This window comes from Hemitrygon akajei, chromosome 29, assembly GCF_048418815.1.
Source record: "Hemitrygon akajei chromosome 29, sHemAka1.3, whole genome shotgun sequence".
NCBI lineage: Eukaryota > Metazoa > Chordata > Chondrichthyes > Myliobatiformes > Dasyatidae > Hemitrygon > Hemitrygon akajei.
This window is the reverse complement of record NC_133152.1, coordinates 26,377,617-26,403,682: the sequence shown is the minus strand read 5'-3', so window position 1 is coordinate 26,403,682 and position 26,066 is coordinate 26,377,617. Positions and strand designations below refer to the sequence as shown.

General features: G+C 43.0%; 1 protein-coding gene across 3 annotated transcripts in view; it reads right to left on the bottom strand.

Annotated features, from left to right (window-relative positions):
• Positions 1–1,319: 1,319 nt before the first annotated feature.
• The window catches only part of plod1a (procollagen-lysine, 2-oxoglutarate 5-dioxygenase 1a), a 47,199-nt gene continuing 22,452 nt past the window's right edge, over positions 1,320–26,066 (bottom strand). Inside the window, exons 7-20 of one of the 3 annotated variants that reach the window (XM_073031975.1) lie at positions 25,889–25,986; positions 23,115–23,213; positions 22,023–22,154; positions 21,620–21,741; positions 19,660–19,764; positions 18,455–18,580; positions 14,141–14,282; positions 13,863–13,976; positions 13,285–13,350; positions 11,152–11,256; positions 10,069–10,215; positions 6,142–6,267; positions 5,766–5,891; positions 1,320–3,594 (exon numbers count right to left, since the gene is read on the bottom strand). In XM_073031975.1, coding sequence (XP_072888076.1) covers positions 3,439–3,594; positions 5,766–5,891; positions 6,142–6,267; positions 10,069–10,215; positions 11,152–11,256; positions 13,285–13,350; positions 13,863–13,976; positions 14,141–14,282; positions 18,455–18,580; positions 19,660–19,764; positions 21,620–21,741; positions 22,023–22,154; positions 23,115–23,213; positions 25,889–25,986 — 1,664 coding nt within the window. In that variant the 3' untranslated portion in view covers positions 1,320–3,438. The remainder of the gene's footprint in view (positions 3,595–5,765; positions 5,892–6,141; positions 6,268–10,068; positions 10,216–11,151; positions 11,257–13,284; positions 13,351–13,862; positions 13,977–14,140; positions 14,283–18,454; positions 18,581–19,659; positions 19,765–21,619; positions 21,742–22,022; positions 22,155–23,114; positions 23,214–25,888; positions 25,987–26,066) is intronic. The other 2 variants (XM_073031978.1, XM_073031976.1) reach the window with 2 other exon arrangements.

Sequence of the window (26,066 nt, the reverse complement as noted above, 5' to 3'; positions counted from 1 at the left end):
TCAGCTCCATCATGGGCACTAGCCTCCATAGTATCCAGGACATCTTCAAGGAGCAGTGCCTCAAAAAGGTGGCGTCCATTATTAAGGACCCCCATCACCCAGGACATGCCCTCCTCTCATTGCCACCATCAGGGAGGAGGTACAGAAGCCTGAAGGCACACACTCAACAATTCAGGAACAGCCTCTTCCCCTCTGTCAATAGATTTCTGAATGGACGTTGAACCCATGAACACTACCTCACTTTATTTTTGCACTACTTATTTATCTACTTAACATATATACTTACTGTAATTCAGATTATTTCCTGTATTATCATGTATTGCATTGTACTGCTGCTGCAAATACAACAAATTTCACGACATGTGCTGGCGATATTAAAAGTGATTCTGATTCTGAACTACAGCTGAAATCTTCTTGTAATCAGTCTGTGATGAATGTTCTAAGTAGTGATTGACAACAAACCAAGCTGTGCACTTTAAAAATTCCTCTTTAATTAAAATCAATTGCTAAACAAGTGAAAACACAAAATGCTGGCAGAACTCAGCAGGCCAGACAGCATCTATGGGAGGAGGTAGTGACGACGTTTCGGGCCGAAACCCTTCATCAGGAGTAAAGAAACATGGGATGGTCAAGGGGGGGAGGGATGAAGTAGAGAGAAAGAGAGGTAGGGCTGGGGGGAGATGATAGTGAGGGGGGAAAAGAGAACCAGACTAAAATTATAGATAGGGATGGGGTAAGGGGGGGGGGGGGCAGGGGTATCAACGGCCACCCCTTACTCCATCCTTATCTATAATTTTAGTCTGGTTCTCTTTCTCCCTTTTCCCCCCTCACTATAATCTCCCCCCAGCCCTACCTTTCTTTCTCTTTAATTTCCCATAATTCTCCACCTTTCCCCTAGCCCATTTCCCTTCAGCCTATCACTTCCCAGCTCTCTACTTCATTCCTCCCCCCACTTCTTATCCCCCCTCAACCATCCCATGTTACTTCACTCCTGATGAAGGGTTTCGGCCCGAAACGTCGTCACTACCTCCTCCCGTAGATGCTGTCTGGCCTGCTGAGTTCTGCCAGCATTTTGTGTTTTTATTTATTTCCAGCATCTGCAGATTCACTTGTGTTGCTAAACAAGTGATTTCAGCAGCAGTAACCTCTACAATATCTTATGAGAACTAGTTTCTCTCACATACCAGTTTCTCATTTTAATTTCTCTAAGCTAATATTATTAACGCGCTCAGAAAGGCCAAACAGCACCTCATTGCCTATCACTCCAATCAATCGCAAACATACAGAACAACTTTTAGAAAACATAAATAGCAAATATGTTTTACTATAAAAGTTTTTATTTTGACATTATATGAATGATGATTAGGGCCTCACAATTTATCAGATTTTCCTTTCCATCTGTTTTCTTCTGTTTATCTCCCTGGAAAGAACCTTCTAGCCCTAAACATCAGGGGATTCTGTTATTGCGGTGATTTGTGTGCATGGCCAATTTTTATAGCCTGCTGAGGACAAATGATTTCAACTTCCAGGGCTGGTGCTTAAGGCTCCTACATTTTTCAATCCTGTAAAAAGTCTAAGTTGAAACATGCTACAAATGGAAACAAGAAAATCTGATATTAGGAGGGAAGTCCTAAATACTGTTGGTTTGTACGAGTTCAAACACCTCCACTCTTCATGGCTTCCCCATCCAATTTGTCTCTGTCTCCATTTATTTGTAAGATTTCCAATGATGTTACAACTCTTACTAACTCCCACAAACTGCTTTGCCAGCACAGCTAATGAATGAATACTGGAGCTCTCAGCACAGCAGAACACCAGTGCTAGCATTTCAGTGCAAAGTCGGGAGTCTGGAACTATACCTTCAACACTTATCTTCTGCTTAGAGATAAAACCACTGACTTCTGTGATGGGAGGTTACGGAAACAAAAATGAAGAAAAGGTAATAATGATTGACGAGTCTTTGACTGTAATAAATGAAGCCAAGGCTAGAGATCGGCACGCAAAAACAATATTTGATAGTGTATGCACAATGCTTGAAATATTCTCAAAACGTATTAATGCTGGATAATAGTTCAGAGAATCTAGAGGCAGTAAACACCAAAAAGCTTCTAATGATGGATTGTTAACGGTGCTTGGCAGCTTATACAGAAAGAGAACCAGATTAACTTCTTGGCCTTTCTCCATGCACATCTAACATTCATTTCACAAGCAATTATTTCGTTTAAACACTTTGCAGCAGTGGCTGTAGGAGGCAATGTTTGTAATCCTTGCAAAATTTATGTGAAGAGGTAGTTCACGATTTCTTGTACTACTGGCTTAATCAAACTTTGCTACCAGTTATTTGCAAAGTAAGTGCAACGCGCAGGCAGATCCACTGCCCAACCCTTCCTGCAAAACGTGATAATCAAATCTTTTTGTCCGCTATCCCAATTCTAGGGGTGCTGCTCCCTGGATGGTAAGAGTACAAACATCAGCAGAAAACTGAAATACCACAGCTAATGATATCCCGTCAAGCCATGTCCTGTAATCACACAACCAAACCCAGTTTTATTCACTCCTCTTTCATTCCAACCACACTGGTTCAGCAGCACAGACTGGGGACTGAAACCCAGGACAGACACACAGCCGGAATCTGACTGCTCCATTACTAATGATCCCTCCCCTCCCCCAACTCAAACCAAAATCGGATGGAGTCATGGCAGCTGTACCTCCAGCATCTATCGGATTCAGATCTGCTAGTTACTATGCAAAAGATGGCCTATACCTCCATAATTGCTAGATAATATCCTCCGGTTATGATAGGACGGTGGAGTTGTGTACCTCCAGGATACCCCAAGTTAGAAACTCACTGATTATACGATGGCATGGGCCCAGGCTCCACAATTACACACTCTTTGGTTAGAAATGGATGGAGTAATCTCATAGCTCCAGGATTTCCTGGTTACCACCCCTGTGATAAGTAATGGGATGTGGTGGACTCCAAAATTCCTACATCATTGATCTTAATCCAAGATTCTTGATTGGTCAGGGCATGGAGGGATACGGGGAGAAGGCAGGAGACTGGACGACAGAAAAATTGGATCAGCCATGATGAAATGGCAGAGCAGATTCGATGGGTCAAATAGACTAATTCTGCTCCTATATCTTATGGTCTTATCATATACTGTCGGGTTACTATAGGATGTAGACCCCTATATCTGTGTTATGTGTCATTTTCCTGGGATTTGATTATTCTGATCTGGACTTCCACAACTGGCAAGTGCACCTGCATGTAACTACCCCTTATAACATAGCACCTAGAGAAATTTATTAACCATTATATACAGAGTAGGGACGTGAACTGTCCATGCTGTAATATCTTAAAGAACAATAGGTTGAAGTTTGTTGCAAACTGACATTGTAACAGCTTCCACTGCATGCAATCAGACGCTAAGCACTTTAAGGGTCAACAAAAGAAACAGCAATGTATCGTGTTCCACTGGTGGTTGGAAGGCCCTCATGGTAATGAGTCAGTCTTCCTGGGTGCATGAGGGCCCAGCCCTTCCGAGGAGCTTGAATGGAACAGTTATACCTGATGAACCTGCAGCCACCTCCCTGTAAAAGACAGAACGATCATTAGTTTTAATAGCAACATCTACCACTTAAGAACGAATGCAAAACGCACAATGATCGGGTGTCACTGAAACTGGGGTACTATTAAAGTAAACACGAGGAAATCTGCAGATGCTGTAAATTCAAGTAACACACACAAAATGCTGGTGGAACGCAGCAGGCCAGGCAGCATCTATAGGGAGAAGTACAGTCGACGTTTCGGGCCGAGACCCTTCAGGATGAAACATTGACTGTACTTCTTCCTAAAGATGCTGCCTGGCCTGCTGCGTTCCACCAGCATTTTGTGTGTGGTACTGTTAAAGTACCTTGGTTGCAGACGGGGATAAGGAAATATAACAAGAAATGTACCAGTGCTCACTCCTGTTATACACTGCTAGGACAATCAGTCCTGTGGTACACCGTGTACACACAGTAAAATGTACAGGCAGAACCTTACAGAACTAACTTGTACACTCACAGTTAGTTCTATAAGGTAACACAGGACAGGCCAAAATAAAATCTGGATGCAGTCTAACTGGCTGAAGTCAAATAGCAAGAGGAAAACCTGAGGAAATGTGTATTTGGACTCTCAATTCAATTAATCTCAATAAAAATGTAGACAGTTAATAAATTAACAATCATCATGAACAGATATCCAAGGGTACAAATGGTAATGTAGGAAATAGTTGGCTGAAAGGAGGCAGGATCTTCAGCTACACTGGTCTAAATTAGAAGTGAATAGTAATTCCATCTTGAGAGTCAAATTTCTCCTTAAAGAAGGGTCAGTGATATTTGATCAGCCGTAGAAATATCAATTAGTAGCTGAACTTCTTCCCAGCATGTGGTGAAAATTCATGGAAAGGTCAGCTGAACAATGTTGGCTTTCTCTAAAACAACAATGCCCAAACATGAACTCAGCTCATTCCCTCTTCATATTTCAGATACTTGCAGCTTCCAAAAGCTATAAAAGAACATTGCCCTTCAGAATGTCACTGAAATTGAAAAGCGTCCTCATAAATAAGTTATTAAACAGATCAGCAATTTCCAAAGTAACATGGAGGAGTTAACCTTCAATTTAGAAGTCTTTGTCTTCTGGCTCACAGAAGCGAACCTCATCCTTTTTTCCCTGCTTTTTTTTTTAACCTGGAGTGTCATATTTTATTTCCTTGGCTGTTTGCATAGTGAAGGGAGGTGGCCACATTATTTGCCTGCAGTAATCCCTCAGTTAACTTGGAGGAAAAATTAGATGGCCATCCCAAAGTTCAGGTACAATGACAGAGACACACCAAGGGTCATATGGACAGATCACAGCTGGGGTCTCTTGTCATCCTCCTTCGAAAGGCAAAAGTTAGCTTCCTAACTATTCTAAATCAAATAACAGTTGTTAATATTGGAATGAAAACCAGCAATACTTTATTCCTTTCAGTCTTCACAATCTGTATCATCTCGGGAGAAGGGCAAAGTTCATCTGATCAACTTTAGTCTACCTGGATTGTGGTAGGAGATGAAAGAGGGCAGAAAAAGGGCAGAACTGGATGGAAGAGGAAGCTCTGCAATTGAATGCACATTACAAGTAAAAAGGTCACAAAACGATGCTATTTTCACAGATAACAGATGTGGCTGCACGGACACATTCCGGGTCAGAACGGGTCAAAAAAATCATAGTTGGTTACAGAAGTTGTGAGTCAGTTTGCCCTGTGAGGAAGATTGAGGGTGTCACAAATAAATGTTAACAATTACCTATGAAAATCAAGGAGTATGCATTATCAATTGACTGTTCACCAGCATTAAACCTTTAATGGGCTAAACCTGAATCACGACATGTCCTTAGCTTTCCCAGTGTATTAAAGACACTCATTAGTTGAACAATCAAACATCAGTCCTCACTGAACATTAATGATTAAGAAAACCATGCGCTTGTTGAATTTGGTACATTCCACAGCTCAAACACATCCTTGGAAAGTTAAACATGCAAGACCAGAACAGAGAGGGAGAATCAGTTTAATGCTGATTTGAGAATTTTGCAGGGAGCCACACAATAAATGTCAGTGTAAATTTCAGAGCCATGCTTCAGGTCCTAGTGCAGGCTCCTGTAGAGCAATCTGTGACACATGCTCCTTACTTGTACAGAGTGAATCAGATTGGTCCATCCCTAGCATCGACTTACAACTTACCTGATAGTCAACTCCAACCTTGTTGAGTGCAATGTTTACAGTAAAAGTAGAAGCATCATGATGTGGCATTAAAGATGGCTGTTCATCAGGTTTATATCTAACTACAAAGGCCAGGTCAAACAATGCCTGCAAGAAAGAAGAGGGGTGTGAAGCAATATCATGCAGCATTCATTAAAGAGCAGGTACTGGGTAGAAAGAACTAAATCTCATCTTACAAAGCCCTGTGCTCCCAGGTCGTGTCTGCACCTGGGCCTCAGTTATCTCCATTGTCATGACAGCCCAGGCCTTGCACCTCTCCTGTACCTAGGTCTCAGGTTCCTCTAGCATCTCAGGCAACTCCTCCTGATGTATTCCAGTGAGACTGAACTGGTTTTACCTCATAATCAACTCCTGCCCTGTTTAGAGCTACGTTAATAGTGAAGGTTGAGGCATCATGGTGGGGTTCAAGCGAGGGCTGCTCCTCAGGTTTGTATCTCACTACAAAGTTCAGAAACGAGTTGGCCTGAGAGCAAAAGTTTAACATGGAAGAAACAAAACCAACATTAGTAACCATGGCGACAACAATCATCAGTTATAACAGTTTTATAATTAATTTATAATAGACTTTTATTGAGTCCTTTTGGTCTCTGTCCCTAATCGCAAGTTTATTAATTTACTAGTTCAGTGTATTACTAAACTGGAATATCTGGCCATAAATTCCTTTATTATTTTCACAACTACTTTCCCGCTGTCTTTTTTTGGCCAGATCCACAGATGTTCTCTCTCTCCTCTGCTCTCTATTCCAGTGCTGAGAATATTGACAAACCACAATCACCCATGCACAAGGCACCAGAATTGAGTCCAACCTGGGCATGAGCCAAAAGTTCACAGGTACTTTCCATCAGAGCTATTGGGGAGGTCAGAAGATCACCACTCTTTAGATACACTTGGGAAACAGAAAACCCCCCCGTGTGTGTGTGTGTGTGTGTGCGTGCATAGATATATAGAAGGGATTTTGATCATTCTTTTAACTGATTGGGTGCCCCAGATAATTGAAAGTGAACCTCTTGACCCACAGTAGAAAATCAGAATGAAAAGCCACAACAGCATTGAAATGTTTCTTCCATTTCTTATCAACTATTTTCTCTCTAGTTCTAAAAATTTTGAAGAAAAGGCTGGTTCGATCAGGCATTTTATGATTAAAACATCTGATTTCTTTTTTTCAACTTGGGCCTCAACATCCCAGCCTGTATGTAAAATGCCCGATAAGGAAAATTAGGGTCACAGGCAGACTGAAAATGAAATTATTTTGCTGCACGTTAGTCAGTCCAATAGTCAAGATTTATAAACAAACACCATTTAAGAGGACGATCGGGAACTTTAAACAGATTTATATGTCCCTGCCTCCGTTCTGCAGTTCATACCCTTGGTTGCTGACTGACTTGACAATCCCAGGCTTTCCTGGAACGGGTACCCCCTCACTTATTGCCATCACTATGTTTAAAGCTTTAGGCAGGCTTTATCATTAAGGCTGGTGATGCCGTGTCATCTGGAGAGGCCACTTATCAATCTGCTTTCCAAGAAGCTTTTAATCTTATGCCTGTTCCCACATGCCTCCCCTCTGCAACACCTGAAAGCACGCCTGCCTAGAAATTCAATCACTTAATCCCAACCATTACCAAGTTGTTTCATGTCACCCTAGGCCATTTCTGTGTGAGAGCACCTTTCTGTCTCCAGTGTGAATTCCACATCAGAGATGTATTGGATATGTCAATCTCCATGTAATGCTCCACCTGGAGAACTGGAGGGTGAGCTTGGACAATATTGTCCCAAGACTAACCACTGTCCGGCATATCCAAGACAAGGTGGACTTAATCCCATACAGAGCTTTCATCCTTCTACCATTCCTGCAATCAAGCCTTCCCCCTCCAAATCACTAGCCGACCTCTGCATCTACTCAAGGTCTACCACCTTGGACCTTCAATCCCTGACTCCCGAATTCCTGCCTCCATAACCCGTGCAGGGTTTAACAAGAGTTAAACTCTGCAATCTCCCATTTGCCGCCCATTAACTAATTCTGGACACAATTCCGCTTTCTATCACACCCAATCCCTTCTGCCCTATCAATGCAAAAGCTCTCAATATTTCTTCTCCGATCTAAACCCCCACAACTAAACTCCTGACGTCTCTTCTTCCTTTAAGAGGATGCAAGACCTTCATGCCTATCAATCCCCACCATCCCAACCAATACAGGGAGAGTACAGCCTCTGAAACTAACATGTCCTTTCCAACATAGGCCTGGGCATTTCTGATCACCTGAATCTGGCCATGGAACCGGCAACTAAACAGCATCTTTAGGGTTAAGACCCTAAACCCTAAGACCATCACGAAGACCCTGGAGAGACTTGTTCTAGAGCAGCTCTGGCCTATGGTTAGGCCACACTTAGATGCCCTCCAATTCGCCTGTCAGCCCTGACTAGGAGTTGAGGATGCCATCGTCTACTTGCTGAACCGTGTCTACGCCCACCTGGACAAGCTGGCGAACACTGTGAGGATCATGTTTTTTGACTTCTCCAGTGCATTCAACATCATCCGTCCTGCTCTGCTGGGTGAGAAGCTGACAGTGATGCAGGTGGATGCTTCCCTGGTGTCATGGATTATTGATTACCTGACTGGCAGACCACAGTACGTGCGCTTGCAACACTGTGTGTCAGACAGAGTGGTCAGCAGCACTGGGGCTCCACAGGGGACTGTCATGTCTCCCTTTCTCTTCACCATCTACACCTCGAACTTCAACTACAACACAGAGTCTTGCCATCTTCAGAAGATTTCTGATGACTCTGCCATAGTTGGATGCATCAGCAGAAGAGATGAGGCTGAGTACAGGGCTACGGTGGGAAACTTTGTCACCTGGTGTGAGCAGAATCATCTGCAGCTTAATGTGAAAAAGACTAAGGAGCTGGTGGTGGACCTGAGGAGGGCTAAGGCACCGGTGACCCCTGTTTCCATCCAAGGGGTCAAAGTGGACATAGTGGAGGATTACAAATACCTGGGGATACAAATGGACAATAAACTGGACTGGTCAAAGAACACTGAGGCTGTCTACAAGAAGGGTCAGAGCCATCTCTATTTCCTGAGGAGACTGAGGTCTTTTAACATCTGTCGGATGATGCTGAGGATGTTCTACGAGGCTGTGGTGGCCAGTGCTATCATGTTTGCTGTTGTGTGCTGGGGCAGCAGGCTGAGGGTAGCAGACACCAATAGAATCAACAAACTCATTCGTAAGGCCAGTGACATTGTGGGGGTGGAACTGGACTCTCTGACAGTGGTGTCTGAAAAGAGGATGCTGTCCAAGTTGCATGCCATCTTGGACAATGACTCCCATCCACTCAATAATGTACTGGTTAGGCTTAGAAGTACGTTCAGCCAGAGACTCTTTCCACTGAGATGTAACACTGAGCGACATAGGAAGTCATTCCTACCTGTGGCTATCAAACTTTACAACTCCTCCCTCTGAGTGTCAGATACCCTGAGCCAATAGGCTGGTCCTGGACTTATTTCCACTTGGCATGATTAACTTATTATTATTTAATTATTTCTGGTTTTTATATTGCTATATTTCTTCACTATTCTTGGTTGGTGCAGCTGTAACGAAACCCAATTTCCCTCGGGATCAAGTATGTCTGTCTGTTAAGAATACCAAGATGACCAAAGCCACTGACTTCAATTCCTACCACAATGTCATCTCTTGTTGGAGGTCCCAGCTGTCTACCAGATTGAAGCAGAGAGATGGCAACCAGGTCAATATCTGATCTAAGCTTAACTTTGGACCACAATACTACCCCCACTTTCACCTCCGTGACAGCCTCTGCCTCAGCTCTCTTGATGCAACTTGATCACATCCTTCTTATTTCCAGAATATTCCAAATATCCTCCCGGGCCAGCCTCCCCTCTTCCACTCTCCACACCTCAGTTTATCCACTGTACTGAGGTCCGCTCACCCATTAGCCATGTTTGTTAGTACCAGGTTCAACAAGATGTCAGTGTTAACATTTTCAACACTGCTTGCACACTTTTGATCTTATCCCTCCTACTCTCTGCAATCTCCCCCCCACCACCATCTGCGATCCCTGTGCTGTAGCTCCAACCTCTTCTGCACCCCTAGTTTCAGTTACAGATCTTAACTTGACAGTCAATATCCGGTAACGTGGTTGCCTTCTGCATTTAAACAGATGGTACTCTGATGGCAATGTCACCCAAGTATTGGAGCAGCAAACAAGCACCCAACCCAAAAGGAGGACCACAATAGGGCAGTAAAACTGACCTTCGTGTAGTATCCTGGGTAGAACCTTTCTGTTAAAGGTGCAATGTATTCTCTTAAAAACCTCTGCCATTGTTTCTCATATCCAATCTGATTCATGTGGATGTCGATCGTTGGCACATTTTCATATCCACCCTGAATACGTATGTCCTGAGACAGAGATGAAAATGACATTGGGAACATTTCGGAGTCACGTTCAGATACTCACAGTCACCTCATCCTTGATTGTTGGTCCTGTTACGAATGTGCCACAGCTCTGAGGGGCCGAAGGGTGCGGGGTAGCCCCCTCCTTTGTGAGAATCGCAAGATCACTATTAAGTCAGTTCAGGGGACACAGGAAATGAGAGAAAGACATGCAGAATCCACAAAAGGGTTGGAATGTGTCCTGGCCTCCGAAAGGTGGACCCATTGATACCGGCTATTGTCTCTTGGAGACGGACTTGTGTATTGCATCCTGCACGATGCATCGAAGCCCCCCCAGGCAATGAACCGAGGGGGAGGTTGGTGGAGGGATTGCATCATCCCAACCTGATTGACATCTGCGACCCCGTGAGTCAGGATAAAAAGAGGGTCTGGGGGAACAGCCCCTCAGATGCACCAGAAGAAACGCTAGCGATCCTGTAATAGCGAAAGCCGGTGGAAGGCCACGTGCGTCCGCTTCCAGTTGCCCGGAATCGGTGGCCTTTGCCACGGAAAAACGGTTTTTAGCTAACAACGGGGAACTCAACTCCCAACGACTCTCGAAGGATTGACATCATAAAAGGAATGGGCAAGTTTTAACCCGTCTCTCTCTCCAACCAAAGGCTGCAGCCTACAGCTTGACTGAACTAAAGTGACTTTTATATTTCCATCGGACAATACATTATCCCCTAGACAACGATAGAGCTATTTCTTATTGATTATTATTATACCCGTGCTTTTAGATTTAGTATTGACGACGTATATTATCTGTGTGTTTGCATTGATATTATTTTTGAGTATTTCTATCAATAAATACTGTTAAAAATATTACCATCAGACTTCAACGGACCTCTCTATCTTTGCTGGTAAGTGACCCAGTTACGGGGTACGTAACAGTCCACTCACCTCATTGCCTCCGGTCGACCATTGCCCATAATTTTCCATCTCCTCAACGAGGTCATCGCAGGCTCGTTCAGTAAAAATAGGGAACCAGTAAACATCTGGACAAGGCTGTAAAACATCACAAAACAAGTGTACTGCCTTGAATCTGTACCATACAGGTGAATGTATCCTCATGCCCACGGCACCCACTCCATCGCCCATTTATTAATCCTCTCTACACTAAGGTACAGAGCCGGACAGTATTGACAAGACTTTACTGTAGCTAGAGTATTTACACCCATGACTGTGTGGCTGGGCATAGCTCAAATGCCATCTATAAAGTTGCTGATGACATAACTATTGTTGGCAGAATCTGAGATAGTGCTGAGAGGGTGTACAGGAGTGAGACAGATCAGCTAGTTGAGTGGTGTCACAGCAATAACCTTGCCATTAGCGTCAGTAAGGCCAAATTGTGGACTTCAGAAACAGAACACTCATAAAGAGATCAGAAGTGGAAAGAGTGAGCAATTTCAAGTTCCTGGGTATCAGTATCTCTGAGGATCTATCCTGGGCCCAACATATTGATGCAGCTACAAAGGCGGCTATATTTCATTAGGAGTTTGAGGAGATTTGGTTTGTCACTAAAGACACTCCCAAATTTCTACCGATGTACCGAGGAGAGCATTCTAACCAGCTGATATAAGGGCGGTGGGGGGGAGGGCTACTGCATAGGATCAAAATAAGCTGTAGAAAGTTGTAAACTCAGTCAGCTCCATCATGGGCACTGGCCTCCATAGTATCCAGAACATCTTAAAGGAGCGGTGCCTCAAAAAGGTGGCATCCAGTATTAAGGACCCCCATCATCCAGGACATGTCCTTTTCTCATTGGAAGTACAGAAGCCTGAAGCTCAATGATTCAGAAACCGCTTCTTCCCCTCTGCAACCTGATTTCTCAATGGACATTCAACCCATGAACACTACCTCACTACTTTTTCTTTATTTTTATGTTTGCGCTATTTATTTCATTTAACTACTTAATATTATATATACTTACTATAATTCACATTTTTCCCTCTATTATCATGTATGGCAATGTACTGCGGTCGCAGGGACAACAAATTTCATGACATACGCCAGTGATATTAAACCTGATTCTGACTTGTGCTACTGTCATCGGTGATTAACCGGACTCTTGAAAAACATGCATTCGTTCCTCAATCACACTTTATTTCCATGTGCACAAGGGGAATCACGTGGCCCACGTCACCAAATGTTTGATCAAAGAAATGCCATTTTTACACAGCAATTGACTAGTTGGATACAGATATTGACAAACTGATAACCTTGTGGCTAAGATCTTTATTTGCATAATCAATCACACTACAATAACACCGATTTAACTAACCCGTAACATCTACATGCTAAACACTAATAATATTTCAGAATTAGAAAAGCAAGTTTCATTCTAGGATCCTTCCATTTTACATCCCTGATACGTCAAAATTTTCTGGCCCCAAGCAAAGGGAAGCTATGCTCTTCAAATTTATGCCTCTGTCAACTGCACAGTATTTGTGTACTACTCTTGCTTGCAAATTACCTTGCTGCAACTTCCACATTACCATGCACACGGATTCCAAAACATGTGGAATATCAATGGCTATTCAGCATTTGTATTTGGTGGACGCAGGGCAAAGTCTCTTCAATATTGGAATGTGTAACAAGCACTACACAGGTTAACTATAACACATGCTGTTGGAAACTACTGCTCCACCCAAAGCTTTGCACACCATCATCATGCCATACTGAATTTTATGAAGACCAGAATGATACTATGTTTGCAACGTGATAAACTGTGGAGGTAGGAGAAGAAGATGTGAAGTGTCAATGTTGGAGCAGATGGGGGACAGTGACTTACACTGAACTCAGTTTCTCCAGAGGAGATCACACTTCACAATTACTTTTTTTTCTTCTCTCTCTCTCCCCCCCTCCCCCCCCCCCCCCACCTCCAGCAATGAAGGTCTTCCATCTCTGTCAGTGTGCATGGCTTCCTTCATAGTGTCAATAGCTTCCAATTACTTTATCAGCTTAATTGGAATGGGAAGAGTTCCCAATCTGGACTCCTTATACCACATTTAGCAAAAACTTCAGTCTTCTTACCTCTAAGAAGATTTTCTCTCTGAAGATTTTGCTCCAATTGGGATGAATGTACTTTTCCTCCCAATCCTGCAACGTAACAGAGAGAGAGAGACGTGAAAGTGACACCATGTCTCCTATGTACTGTTCATTGTTCCTTCTCCTGACATTTACTGACCTAGGTCAGTGTGCTCTTGGTATGTGGCTACATCATGAGCACATCTGTCCCAAACTAACGCCAGGAGGAAGATGCATTTCCACAAAATTCATTTTAAATTGTATCTTTAAAAACAAATTACCTAAATACTACAATAATTACAGCTCAATGCTCCAAACTATTGTTTCTTTCTCTATGGCCCTGTTCTACAAGTGGCCACAAGTTCCATACAACTTGTTCCCCATTTCTCTCAACAACAGGTCCTGCTGGAAACCAACTACCCAAGCCAAAAGTTACTGGTCTTAAGGACTCAGGCCCAGAATTTATGGGGCATCAATATTAAACCAGCCACAACGTTCACCAGCCAGTCCCATTATTCCATACAAAAGTCAAATGTCTGTGCCCTGCCAAACTCTCTTTCTTCGAGTCCCTCCCATTAACGTACCTGTTGGTTTTCAGAGATCTGCCAGAGGTCATTGTGGAGGTTACCAGTGTGACAGTTTGCCACAGAGAGAATGTGTCCAAACTCGTGCCTGTTGGTGACATACATGAAGATTCCCTGAAGAAACAACGAGTGGATTAATACCGAAACTGAGGGGTATCAAAATGTCATACACTTCATCAGCAATCAGAGCATCAATTATCATCTGTCACATTCTTGCAGTTTCGTTATTCTTGGTAAGGAAGGAAATTCTCGTTGCTGATGTAAGCTGGGACTCTCACCTGCTCTCTGATGTTGTGACAGAAAGCCATGTCTGTGTCCAGCTTCTTGCTGTGATAAAGATCTTCATCAGTCAAGTCTGTCCGCAGCAAGGTGCCCTGGATCAGGTACACGCTGGAGATATAGGGGACATTCCACACACCTCTACATAGAAAACACCACAAGGAAGCAATTTAAACTCTACACAGTTGCAGCTCCCAGCCCACACAGAGAAGAGCACAAGCATCGTATCCTACATCAGTTCCAGTTTGGCACTGTGCATGCCCGGAGCCTCGGAGATGGGCAACAATGCTTTGGGGGGTTCGTGGTTGCCCCACAAGGAAACTGTTCCATTGCTTGGTAGCAAAATTGCCTTGCAGGGCGTGTCCAAACATCTCTGTTCTCCACTGGAACCTGGGTTACAAACCAGCCCAGAATCCCAAGATGAGAATATTCCTCTGCCAAACTCAAAGAGGGCAGACGGGGAGCAACGTGGAAGTAAGGAGCACAGGAGGTGTATCCGCTTGGATTACCTGAAGAAATCGGCAGTAGCAGAACATTACATAGCAACGATACAGGATTAACTTCAACGGCACAAAAACTACTGCACCGTGCCAATGGCTTTTGGAACCACCTGGTAAAGGAAGCCACTGAAATAAGACCAGAGAATAAGAATTTTAAAAAAGACAAATGTCTCACTCTAAGTAAGAACTGGAATACAATCTTAAACAAGGTGGGACAGCAGATCTGCTGAGGAGTAATCAATCAGGAGTGACAGATGACGGGAGTTGAGTATGTCTATCACTGAACTAGAGGTGCCCGGGCATCACCCTTGATGAAGGCGATGGAGTTTGTCAATGAAACATTGGCTAAAATCATCACCTGCACCCAGTTGGCATCCTGAGAACAGGCTTGTACGTCATCTACGTCGGGAAAGCACTAGGTCCTTGTTCAAAGAGGAACACTCAGATTGGATTCATTCCAGCTGCAATGCAAACTTTCTTGGACAAGTTAAGTAAAGGAACATAGAAACAGGGAGCCCATTGTATCTACTAAATCTTGAATTCATGGCTGATGTGCATCCTAAATCTACTTTCTTGCACTCAGACTGCAGAAAACTAGAAACTACTGCACATCAAGTGTTACCGCCTCACACAGAGCCGGTCGCAGACAAGGTGGGTGTTTTTACCAAACTAAGGATGAGAGTAGAATGTTATTAGCGCAACTCCACTTGGGACTTTTCATGGACAAATACTTTGCTCACAATCTCATGGTAACTTTTTTGTGGATCAGTTTACAGTTGGGTCAGTTCCCTCCAAATCCCTTCCTCACTGGACCAATATTACTAGAAAAGTGCTTAGAGGCACATGACATTATAGGCCGAAGTCAGCGTGGTTTCCTTAAGGGGAAATCATGTCTGACAAATCTGTTGGAATTCTTTGAGGAAATAACAGGCAGGATGGACAGTGTCAGTGGATGTTGTTAACTTGGATTAAGAAGGCTTTTGACAAGGTGCCACATGGGAGACTGCTAAACAAGAGAACATGTAAAGATTCTAGCATGGAAAGATGACTGGCAGAAGGCAAAGAGTGGAAATAAATGGAGCATTTTCTAGTTGGCGTCTGGTGACTAGCGGTGTTCCACAGGGGTCAGTGTTGACTCCATTACCTTTCAGATTATAGAGTGCATTGAAGAAGTATTCAGCCCCCACAACTATTTTCACATTTTACTGTCTTATTTTCTAAATTTAAAATATTTTGAAGTAGGATATTTTGAGCTAATCTACAAAACATTGTGCATCATGTCAAATCAAAAGGAAAATTGCAAAACCTGTTAACAATTTGCTAAGAATTAAAAACCAAAATTGTGAGGCTTACAAAGGACTCATCCCATTTGAATTACTATGCTAACTTTCCTCAGGCACAACACTGTATATTACCTTACTAACTCACCCGCTTTGTTGATGCAGAAAATTGGAGGATCACCTGAATAAATACCCTCTCTCTGGAAGGTCCAACATTATGGTAGATTTTCAACAAAACAAACCAAAATGAGGACAAAAGAGCATTCAAGGCAAGTCAGGGAAATGATAATAGAGGAGCACAAATCCCAGGAAGGGTACAAGACCATCTCAAAGGCACTGAACATACCTCAGAGCTCAGTACAGTCCATTGTGGAAAAAGTGGGAGAAGTGGGAAACCATGACCAAACTGCCTGGGTCAGGCCACCCCTCTAAACTTAGTCACTGGAGAAGAGTGGCACTTGTAAGAGAGGCTACTGTGACACCAACAGTCACTCTGACTGAGCAACAGAAGTCAGTGGCTACAACTGGAGATGAAGTTCATGGCTCACAATCTCTAAGGCCTTGCACAAAAAAAGGGTAATTATGGAGGAGTGGCAAGGAAGAAGCTCTGGCTAAAAAAAAAAAGCATCACTTAGAAGATACTGTAAAGATGTGGAAAAAGGTCTGGTGGTTGGATGAGACTAAAGTGGAACGTTTTGGCCTCAGCACTAAGCAGTACATGTGACATAAGTCTAATACTGCGCATCAGCCAGGTAACATAATTCCTGCTGTAAAGAATGGTAGAGGAGGCATCATGCTGTGGAGATACATGGACTGGAAATCCAGCCAGGATTGATGGGAAGGTGAATGCTGCTAAATACAAAGGGATTCTGGATAATAACCTGTTAGCCTCTGCCAGAAAACTTAAACTGGGGAGGAAGTTCATCTTTCAGCAGGACAATGACTCAAAGCACACTGCCAGACCAGTCATGGAGTGGCTTCAAATGAAGAAGACTGAGTGTCCCAGTCAGAGTCCTGATCTTAATCTGATCAAACATCTCTGGCACAACCTCAATATTGCTGTGCACCGCCGTTCCCCAACTAACCTGGCTCAGTTTGAACAACTTTGCAAGGAGGAATGGGAAAATCTTGCTCCATCACATTGTGCAAAGCAAATAGAGACTTATCCAAAAAGACCACTGGCTGTAATAACTGAACTCAACTAAGTACTGAACAGAGGGGGATGAATACTTCTGAACTGCTGACATTTCAGTTTTAGAATTTTTAGTTTTTCATGCTTTACAATTTTCTGTTTTTTGGGCCCAACTGTGGAAAAGAAGGAGCATGTGATCAAAATCCCGAGTTATAGTACTGATATACGTGAACAGAGTTGGGGGCTGAATGCTTTTTACAAGGCACAGTATGTTAATGATCTGGGTGATGGAATTGATAGCTTTGAGGCCAATTTGCAGATGATATGAAGATAGGTGGAGGGGCGAGTAGTGTTGAAAAAGCAGGGAGTCTGCAAAAGGACTTGGACAGATTAAGGGAACGGGCAAAGAGCTGACAGGTAGAATACAGTGTGTTGAAATGCACAGCCATGCACTTTGGTAGAAGGAATAAAAGCATAGTCTATTTTCCAAATGAGGAGTGAATTCAGAAATTGGATCTGCAGAGGGACTTGGGGGTGCAAGATTCCCTAAAGGTTAACTTGCAGGTTGAGTCGGTAACAATGAAAGCCAAAGCAATGTTAGCATTCATATCCAGTGAACTGGAGTTTAAAAACCAAGGACATAATGCTGAGACTTTATAAGGTATCGGTCAGACTGCATTTGGAGTACGGTGAGCCGTTTTGGACCCCATATCTAAGAAAGGATGTGCTAGCATTGGAGAGGGTCCAGTGGACATTTAGAAGAATGACCTTGAGAACGAAAGGGTTATCGGATGAAAAGTGGTTGATGATTCTGGGGCCATGTTCCCTGGAGTTTAGAAGATTGAGTGGAGGATCTCATTTGAACCTACCAAATATTGAAAGGCCTAGATAGAGTGGACGTGGAGAGGATGTTTCCTGTTGTGGGGGAGTCTCGGACCTGAGGGCTCAGAATATAAATTTGTCCCTTTAGAACAGAGATGAGGAGGAATTTACTTAGCCAGAGGGTGGTAATCTGTAATTCATTGCCACAGACAGCTGTGGAGGCCGAGACTTTTGGGTATACTTAAACAGACTCTTCATTAGTAAGAGTGGGAAAAATTACAGGGAGAAGGCAGGAGTGAAGTTGAGAGGAAAAATGAATAAGCCATGATTGAATGGCGAAGCAAGCTTGATGGGCCGAATGGTCCATTTCTGTTCCTATGTCTTATGGATTCATTATTAAATTCATTCTATGAAAACAAAATATTACCCAATTTACAACTAATGTACACGAAGCAGATGTTGTCAACAAAGAGACATGTGGAGAGGAGTCACTCTGGACCATTCACAAGTTAATTAACAAAAGGCAAGATGTATGAGAGTGTGCAGAATCTGAATACAAGTTGAAAAGATGATGCTCACGTTCTCCGCCGATCAACAATATCCACATAATCTTCTGACCGGGCATAATATCCGTCAACGCTCATTGCCCCCCAGAAGTTAGACCACAACTTCTTGCGACGACTGACCAGTGGAGCCAGTATTGATCTGCAAAGTCCAAAATTGCCAGCGACAATTATAATGAGGACGACCACTTCTGCACCAGAACAGGTTTAGAATTCCTCAGCTTTTGGTTTAAATAAATTCCTGCATCTAAGGAAATATGGCTTGTGATTCTTTACTAATTTAATCTGAGTGTTCTGTGTTTATAAATCAACTCTTATTATTAATCTGCTTCATCTGGTTAAGGTTCAAGTTTACAGATGTTTGTCAATTCACCACTATTCCATGGCATATAAACCTACTTATCATTATCTCACATCAAAAAGACCGATAGCAAAATAGTCAGAATTCCAATTAATTCTGAGAAGTCCCAGAGCTGCTTTCCAACAGTTTCCTGCACTATTCAATATGGTCTTGGCAGATCCTGACCTTGGATATGTTCCTTATTACGACAATCTGGCAAAATTCTACTTAGTTTATTTTTTTAATAAGCATCATTTTTTAAAAATGAGAATCCCACACTCCCACTATCTTTTGTTTGAAGGTTGGCTTCTTACCTTTCCTTCTGACTTCGTAATGTCTCATTTCCTAGATTCCCCACCAATGAAACTTCTACTCTTTCTTCCTCACCAATTAATTCCAAAAGCAATCTACATTTAGTTTTTGACCCTCTAGTTTCCAGACCGAATTGTAACCCTCGGAGCCCTGGTATCATTCTGGTATATTTAGTTTACACTCTTTGCATAACCTGTATGTAATTTCTAAGGTAGGATCCCTGGCATTGTATCCTCTGCCTCTGTATTCCAGTCTTCTAATTATGAGAATTAAGTATCTTGAATTTACTGACACCTTTTTTTTTTCCTTTGGTATTCTCCGTTAATATTTCCACATACTTTGCTGCAACAGAATTTTGAGGACTATAAAGTTGTATCTAAAGCTTCATTTTCAGAAATTTGAAATTGGCCATTATACAAAACAGTTGTATTGACTCTCAAAATTATTTAAAATATGGTTTGGTAGACTAGTTAAGCAATAAAATCAGCTTGTACTTCAATCTGAAGGATAACATCTTTAATTTGGAGCCTTCCTGGAACAGATAAAGATTGCGAAAAGTTTGACCTGACCTGTTCTGTTCAATAAGAAGCTTCAGGATGTCATGGTTCTGCAGCACAACTTCGATGTCAACACTGAAGTAATAATCACATGTCACATCTTGACGGCACATATCACTGAGGGAGACAGGGAGATAATCACAGTTATTTATAATATCTACTGGGCAAATTGCAATTCCACTTTGCACAGTTGGAACATCATGTTCAAACATGACATTGATAACAAGAAAAGCAGAAAACGTGAAATCATCTCCCAAGGAGCGGTGTCTCAGAAAGGCAGCGTCCATTATCAAGGACCCCCATCACCCAGGACATACCCTCTTCTCATTGATACTATCAGGAAGGAGCTACAGAAGTCTGAAGGTACACACTAAGCGATTCAGGAACGGCTTCTTCCCATCTGCCTTCAGATTCTGAAATGGACATTGAACCCATGAACACCATTTTAAGAACATTCTTCCTTAACTGCAGCTTTATCTCTGACATTGTTGTTTCAGCTTTCGAGCCCACTTATTCATACCCCCCTCTCCTCTCTCCTTCCCTGGTCCACACCCTTTATCCTAACAGCCTCCACATTCAACAGAAATTCCTCAATTATGTCCACCTCTCTTAACAAAATGCCACTCCCTTGCCCTCCCCCTTCCACTTCAGTGCCTGAGCAACCATTCCCTCTAATGACAACCTGGTAAACACCCAGTCACTTTCCTTGCATCTACATCAGAAGCCACACGTGTCCTTAACTTCTTCACTTCCCGCCATCTAGGGATCCCCATGTACCTTTAGGTGAAACAACAATTCGCTCATGACTTCTTTCCAATTTAGAGAATTGGATTTGTTCTCAAAGTTGTGGGCCTCCAAAACTTGCTCTGTTGTTTTTTTGCCTCTTCACAAAGGTTGCCTGACCTGCTAAGTATAGACTTGTTTTTTCCAGTCTTACAGACTTTATATTCTGTGTTTGCAGCCATTCTTTCTCCGGGGGGGGGGGGGGGGGGGGGGGGGTGTGTGTGTGTGTGTGTGTGTGTGTGTGTGTGTGTGTGTGTGTGTGTGTTGGGGGTTGATGTTCTTGTTGCATTTCGTGCAGGGGTGGGTGGTTTAGGGTTGATGGTCGTGTTGCCATCCTTTTTCGTGTGGGGGGGGCTGAGCTCACTGTTTCTCTCTGAACTGGCTTCCATGTTTTTTCTTTGCTTGGTGGCTACCTGAAGAAAATCTCAGAGTTGCGTACTGCATACATACCTTGCTAATAACTGAACCTTTGAACCTTTAAGTTCTTCCAGCACTTTCCGGTTGCATTCCCGATTCCTGGCCTCTGCAGCTAGTTGCCTTTCAGCTGATTTCAAACATCTTCCATTCAACACACGTACAAAAGGACACAAATGAAGACGTCCATCCAGTAATACCATGCAAACACACACACCTACATATGCATGTAAACCAACAAATCACACAGATTCATGCCCCAAGGAAATAAGCACTCTCTCATTCACTTGTGCACAGTTAGGGTAAAACTTGCCACAAAAAAATTCACAAAATAATAGCCCCTAAAATGATCCTGACACATCCCAAGTAACCTTTGGACTACCAGCTACATCATGATGCATAAGCATTACCGTCGTATGGGAAGCATAGCAGCAAATTTGCCCATGGTGTGTTCTTGGAAACATCAAACCAAAAATATTCAGAACGTGTGTTGGATAAGCACATCCCAGGACAGTGAGGAAAATTCCTATCGTTTCCAAACAGCTCGAAAATTAATTGCATCTGCTTGAGAAGGCAGGCAGAGCCTCAGCGAGACATCACTTTGAAAAGTCAGCACCTCGAGTGTGTCATTTGCTCAGAACGGATGACGCGTCTGGCGGCGTGCACGATAGTCTGGACGTGGGTTTGGGCTTCTGGAGCCAGGCCTGAGTAGACAGCCTTCAAATCCTAAAGGGCACAAGGTTCTGGGTTTCTTCCCACACTGTTTGTTACTCACAGTCCCATGTTGCGAGCATCTGCATTGCCAATCTCCTCCTCTGGGCCAATCACTTTCACATTCTGATACTTGATCCCATATTCCTCTACGAACTGCCACACATACTTCTTATATTCAGGTTGCTATTAACAAGGAAAGAATGTCTCAGAACAAATCAAAATCAGACAACCCTACTCTAGTTACTTCTCCTAAAGGTCAGACTTTGAACTCATTAGGATATCAGTCGCCTTCACTGGCCTCTATTTGAAAGTGTTCTGGAACTAATTTTGCTCTAGCAGTTCATAGGCACTGGCAGTAGAGTAACTAACTAAAAGATAAGTCAGTACAGCCACCCGTCCAGACCACCCACAACCCTCATCCGCTCGTTCCAGCCTCCCTTTATCCCTGCCGCACCCACACTCACTGTATTGTGGATGAAGATTTGAAGGTGTTCCTTTGGGAAGTTCAAGTTCACTAAACGCTCAAAGAAATCCCCTACAAAGGGAGTGGGCTGCTCAATGAAGATCCCAACGAGAACAGTGGGAAATTTGTTGCCCTGAATAAAAACGGGAGAAAAGTCACAGAATTGGTCACAAAGTTTCAAAATAGTTGACAAACTGGCCTGCTGGTCCCAAGTGCGTGTCAGGACACCAGGGTACGAGGTCACAGCACTAAGTGTTCTGTTCTGGGTTTGATTTTACGTGATCAGGCTCTGGACCGAGCAAAGTGGATACAACCACAATGAAGGGGGGTAACATTCTTTGTCCCAGCTGGCTTTTTGCAGCAGGAGCCCATCCACGCAAATAGTTCCCTCCCTCACCTCAGGAGGGGGGAGGAGAGTGGGTCAAACTGCCGGATGAACAATAGTTTCTCTTGACTGCAGATCACGGTCTGTCTTTGGATGCTTTGCTGTTGCTTGGTGGGTGGCGGGCGCTGACAATTTTTTGGTGAAACGTGTGGGAGGGGGAGATGCCGATGCTCGCCGCTGCTAGCGCAGGGGGAGTGGAGAGAGAGAGGGCTTTGAGGTTCTAATGCTTTTCCGTCGGTCATCCTTTTGGGGTTTCTCTGTTTGTCGTGGATGTCTGTGAAGACAAGCATTTCAGGTTGCGTAATGTAGACTTTCTCTGATAATAAACGGAACCATTTGAGCCACTTGAAATAAATCAGGCCAGCTACTCTGTTGGCACGTTCAGACCGACAACCTCTACCAGCAAGGACAAGGTCAACAGGTGCCTGAGAACACTACTCCTTGTAGGCTCTCGACTAAGTTGCACACCATTTTAACGTGGGAAATAAATTGCTGGCCTTCTTCATCACTGGGCCTAAGCTCAGGAACTTCCTTCACCAGGACAATTCAAGAATATAGCTCAGCAGCTCCTTCTCCAGGCCAGTAAGGGATTGACAGCCAAAATGCATTAAAGGTTGTGTGAATAAGCAATGTTCCACATTACTAGTACAAGAACAGCACATTACATAATGCCCCTTACCTTGTACACCAGCCCTCCAAAAACCTCACCTTTTCCGGCAAACTTATGGTGTCTTTATCACATTCTGTGCAGCCAGTTTCAAAGGTCCAAACCTTCGGAATGTAGTTCCCCAAATAGTTCAGCTGCATCTTAAATGTAAAAAAAAACCAATTAATATAGTCTGAGAAGGACAGAGCAAATGAGCAAGTGAGAGGTGTGGTGAGAGTGCCTGAACAACAGGCAGGAACAGTGACATCCCAGTGAATTGGCAACAGAGAGAAAGGAAAAGACACAGTGAAAGGAAAAGAAAGAGTGAAAGAAAGAGAGTGAAAGAAAAAGAGAGTGAAAGAAAAAGAGAGTGAAAGAAAAAGAGAGAGTGAAAGAAAAAGAAAGAGTGAAAGAAAAAGAAAGAGTGAAAGCGAAAGGAACAGAGTGAGAGCATCAGGGCAAGGGATCAGATAAGGAATAATAGAGGGTAAATGACTGCCAGAGAAAATGACAGAAACAGTAAATGAGAGAACAAAGAGGAAGAAACAGACATCATTAGTTAATTGCATCAATGCCAATCTCGTCTAAATGTCAATCTTCTGGAATATATTTTATTTATTATTTGTTAATTTATTTGTGTTGATATTATGTATGGCGTGTGAGCTACACGTTGTGTGTTGGGCACCTTGATCCGGAGGAGCGCTGTTTCGTTTAACAATATAATGTGTATATGGTTGAACGACAATAAACTCAAATTTGAACAAAGTGAAGAAACACTGCAAAGATATATGACAGAAAATTGAGAGATAGGGAAGTTACTGCTATCATTTATAGAATTACACAGATCTTGCAAGGAGAGAGCTCATTCACCAACTCAGACCTGTACTTGGTTCTTTGAAAAATCAGTCCCATTTATCTTTTGTCCAAAGCTGTCTGACTAAAATGAACTATTTCACTATAAAAGGGCTACTCTTAGCATTGCTTCACCCATTTAACAATCCTCCTACTTTTCGTGGCTCTTTCTAATTACTAATTATACTTTAATCCTAATTTATTATCTGAAAACCTTGACCCCCATATCCTCAATCCTCGTCTAAATTATCTACAGTGTATCAGTGTTGCTTAGACAGATAGAATGTGGCACTACTTCTGACCGCAAATCTGAGAAGTTTCCTACTTAACCTGTGTTTACTGTAGGGGAGCCATCCTTCACAACGTTCCACTACCCAGCTCATGATTCCCAACCTAGTAAATTTCCCATATGTTACTCCTTATGTGCAATTCTAAATGTCCAAATATATCAAATCCTCTGCACTAGTCTAGTCTGTGCTATTATTCTACGAATATCTAATGAAGTTATTTATAGAGTCATAGGTAAGTACAGCACAGAAGCAGGCCCTTTGGCCCATCTAGTCTGTGCTGAGCCATTTAAACTGCCTACTCCCATCGACTTACACCTGGACCACAGTCCTCCCTACCCCTACCATCCACACACTGATCCAAGCTTCTCTTCCATGCAGCACTTGCACTGCAAGCTCATTCCACACTCTCGTGGCCTTCTGCATGAAGACGTTTTCCCTTATGTTCCCCTTAAACTTTTCCCTTTTCACCCATGACCTCCAGTTATAGCCCCATCCAACCTCAGTGGATAAAGCCTGCTCGCATTTACCTTATCTACACCCCTCAATTTTGAACACCTCTATCGAATCTTCTCTCAATTTTCTTCGTTCCAAGGAATAAAGTCCTGATCTATTCAATCTTTCCATATAATTCAGGTCCTCCAGACCCGGCAACATCCTTGTCAGTTTTCTCTGTACTCTTTCAACCTTATTTATATCCAAGATCCTCCATTTGGAAATCAGACACGATCGTTGTTTAACACATTCTCTTTCTTTAGGTGTTTTGTTGTGTTTTCTTCTGAAAATAATTAAGCCAAATATATAATCTATGGTTCACTGGAATAATTCCATCTCCTTTTCAAAGGTTGGAGCATTATTTATTGCTCAGCAGTCCACTGGCATTATTTTGTGAAGACTGGTACCTTTCCTGTCATCCAAGTTTCTATTCCCCACTAGAGTAATCCATTTGGAGCCAGATCTTTAAAAATCTAAAGTTTGTCAGGTATTTTTTTCCCCCCAGTTAAATGATGTATTAATTTTCTGCTCTCACTTTCTCTCTGGTAGAAACTTACTGCCCCTTACGCCACTGGCGTTTAGGGCAGCAATGAAGGTCCTCCATCTCTGGCGGTGTTCAGGGCTTCCTTCATCATGTCAGTAGCTTCCCCTCGGTTTTCACTCCCATCAGTCATGCAAGTCCTAGGTGGAGACTCAGGAATACCATCACACTTAGATGTAGAAGTTTTCGTCATTGCTGTTTCCGTAACAATTTTGTTTTACCAGTCTGAGTTGAACCCCAAACCTGGAGGACCGGTGGACCACTCTTAGTCTGGCCTCTACCCTTTGACCTGTTTGGCATGGGGTGACCCGACCAACAACCAACAGATGAAGCCCCGACTCCATGTAGCTTTCTAGGTCTTTGAGGCGCACAAGCCTCCAAACCCAATGACAAAGTTGTGGTCCTCTGGGAGGTTTAGTAGAGAACAGAAGATAAACTATCTGCACGGTATGCTTCCTATTTCAGTATTGTCCCCAGTGACAATGAGTTCAATCTCTAGTCGCACGACCTTCATCTTAGTCATGGACAATAAATAACCTATAGAAAAAGTGTAAACATATTAACAATTGGATGCCACAGATGAAGATGCTAGACTTTCACCAGAGAGACCAAATGGCCTTCAGATCAGTAGTAAATATCACAACCTCAGCCCCGTACCTACCTTGGTGGGCCCGTTGCCATGGATGATGACTGGCAGAGAATCATACACCAGGTTACGTGCTCTCACTTGTGCTTCCTCAAATTTCAGAACCACCTCATCTGCCAATCAAAGACAAAGACAACATGAGAAAGAGCGTGGGAGATAAGAACTAAAGGTAAACTGCAAGATGAAAACATGA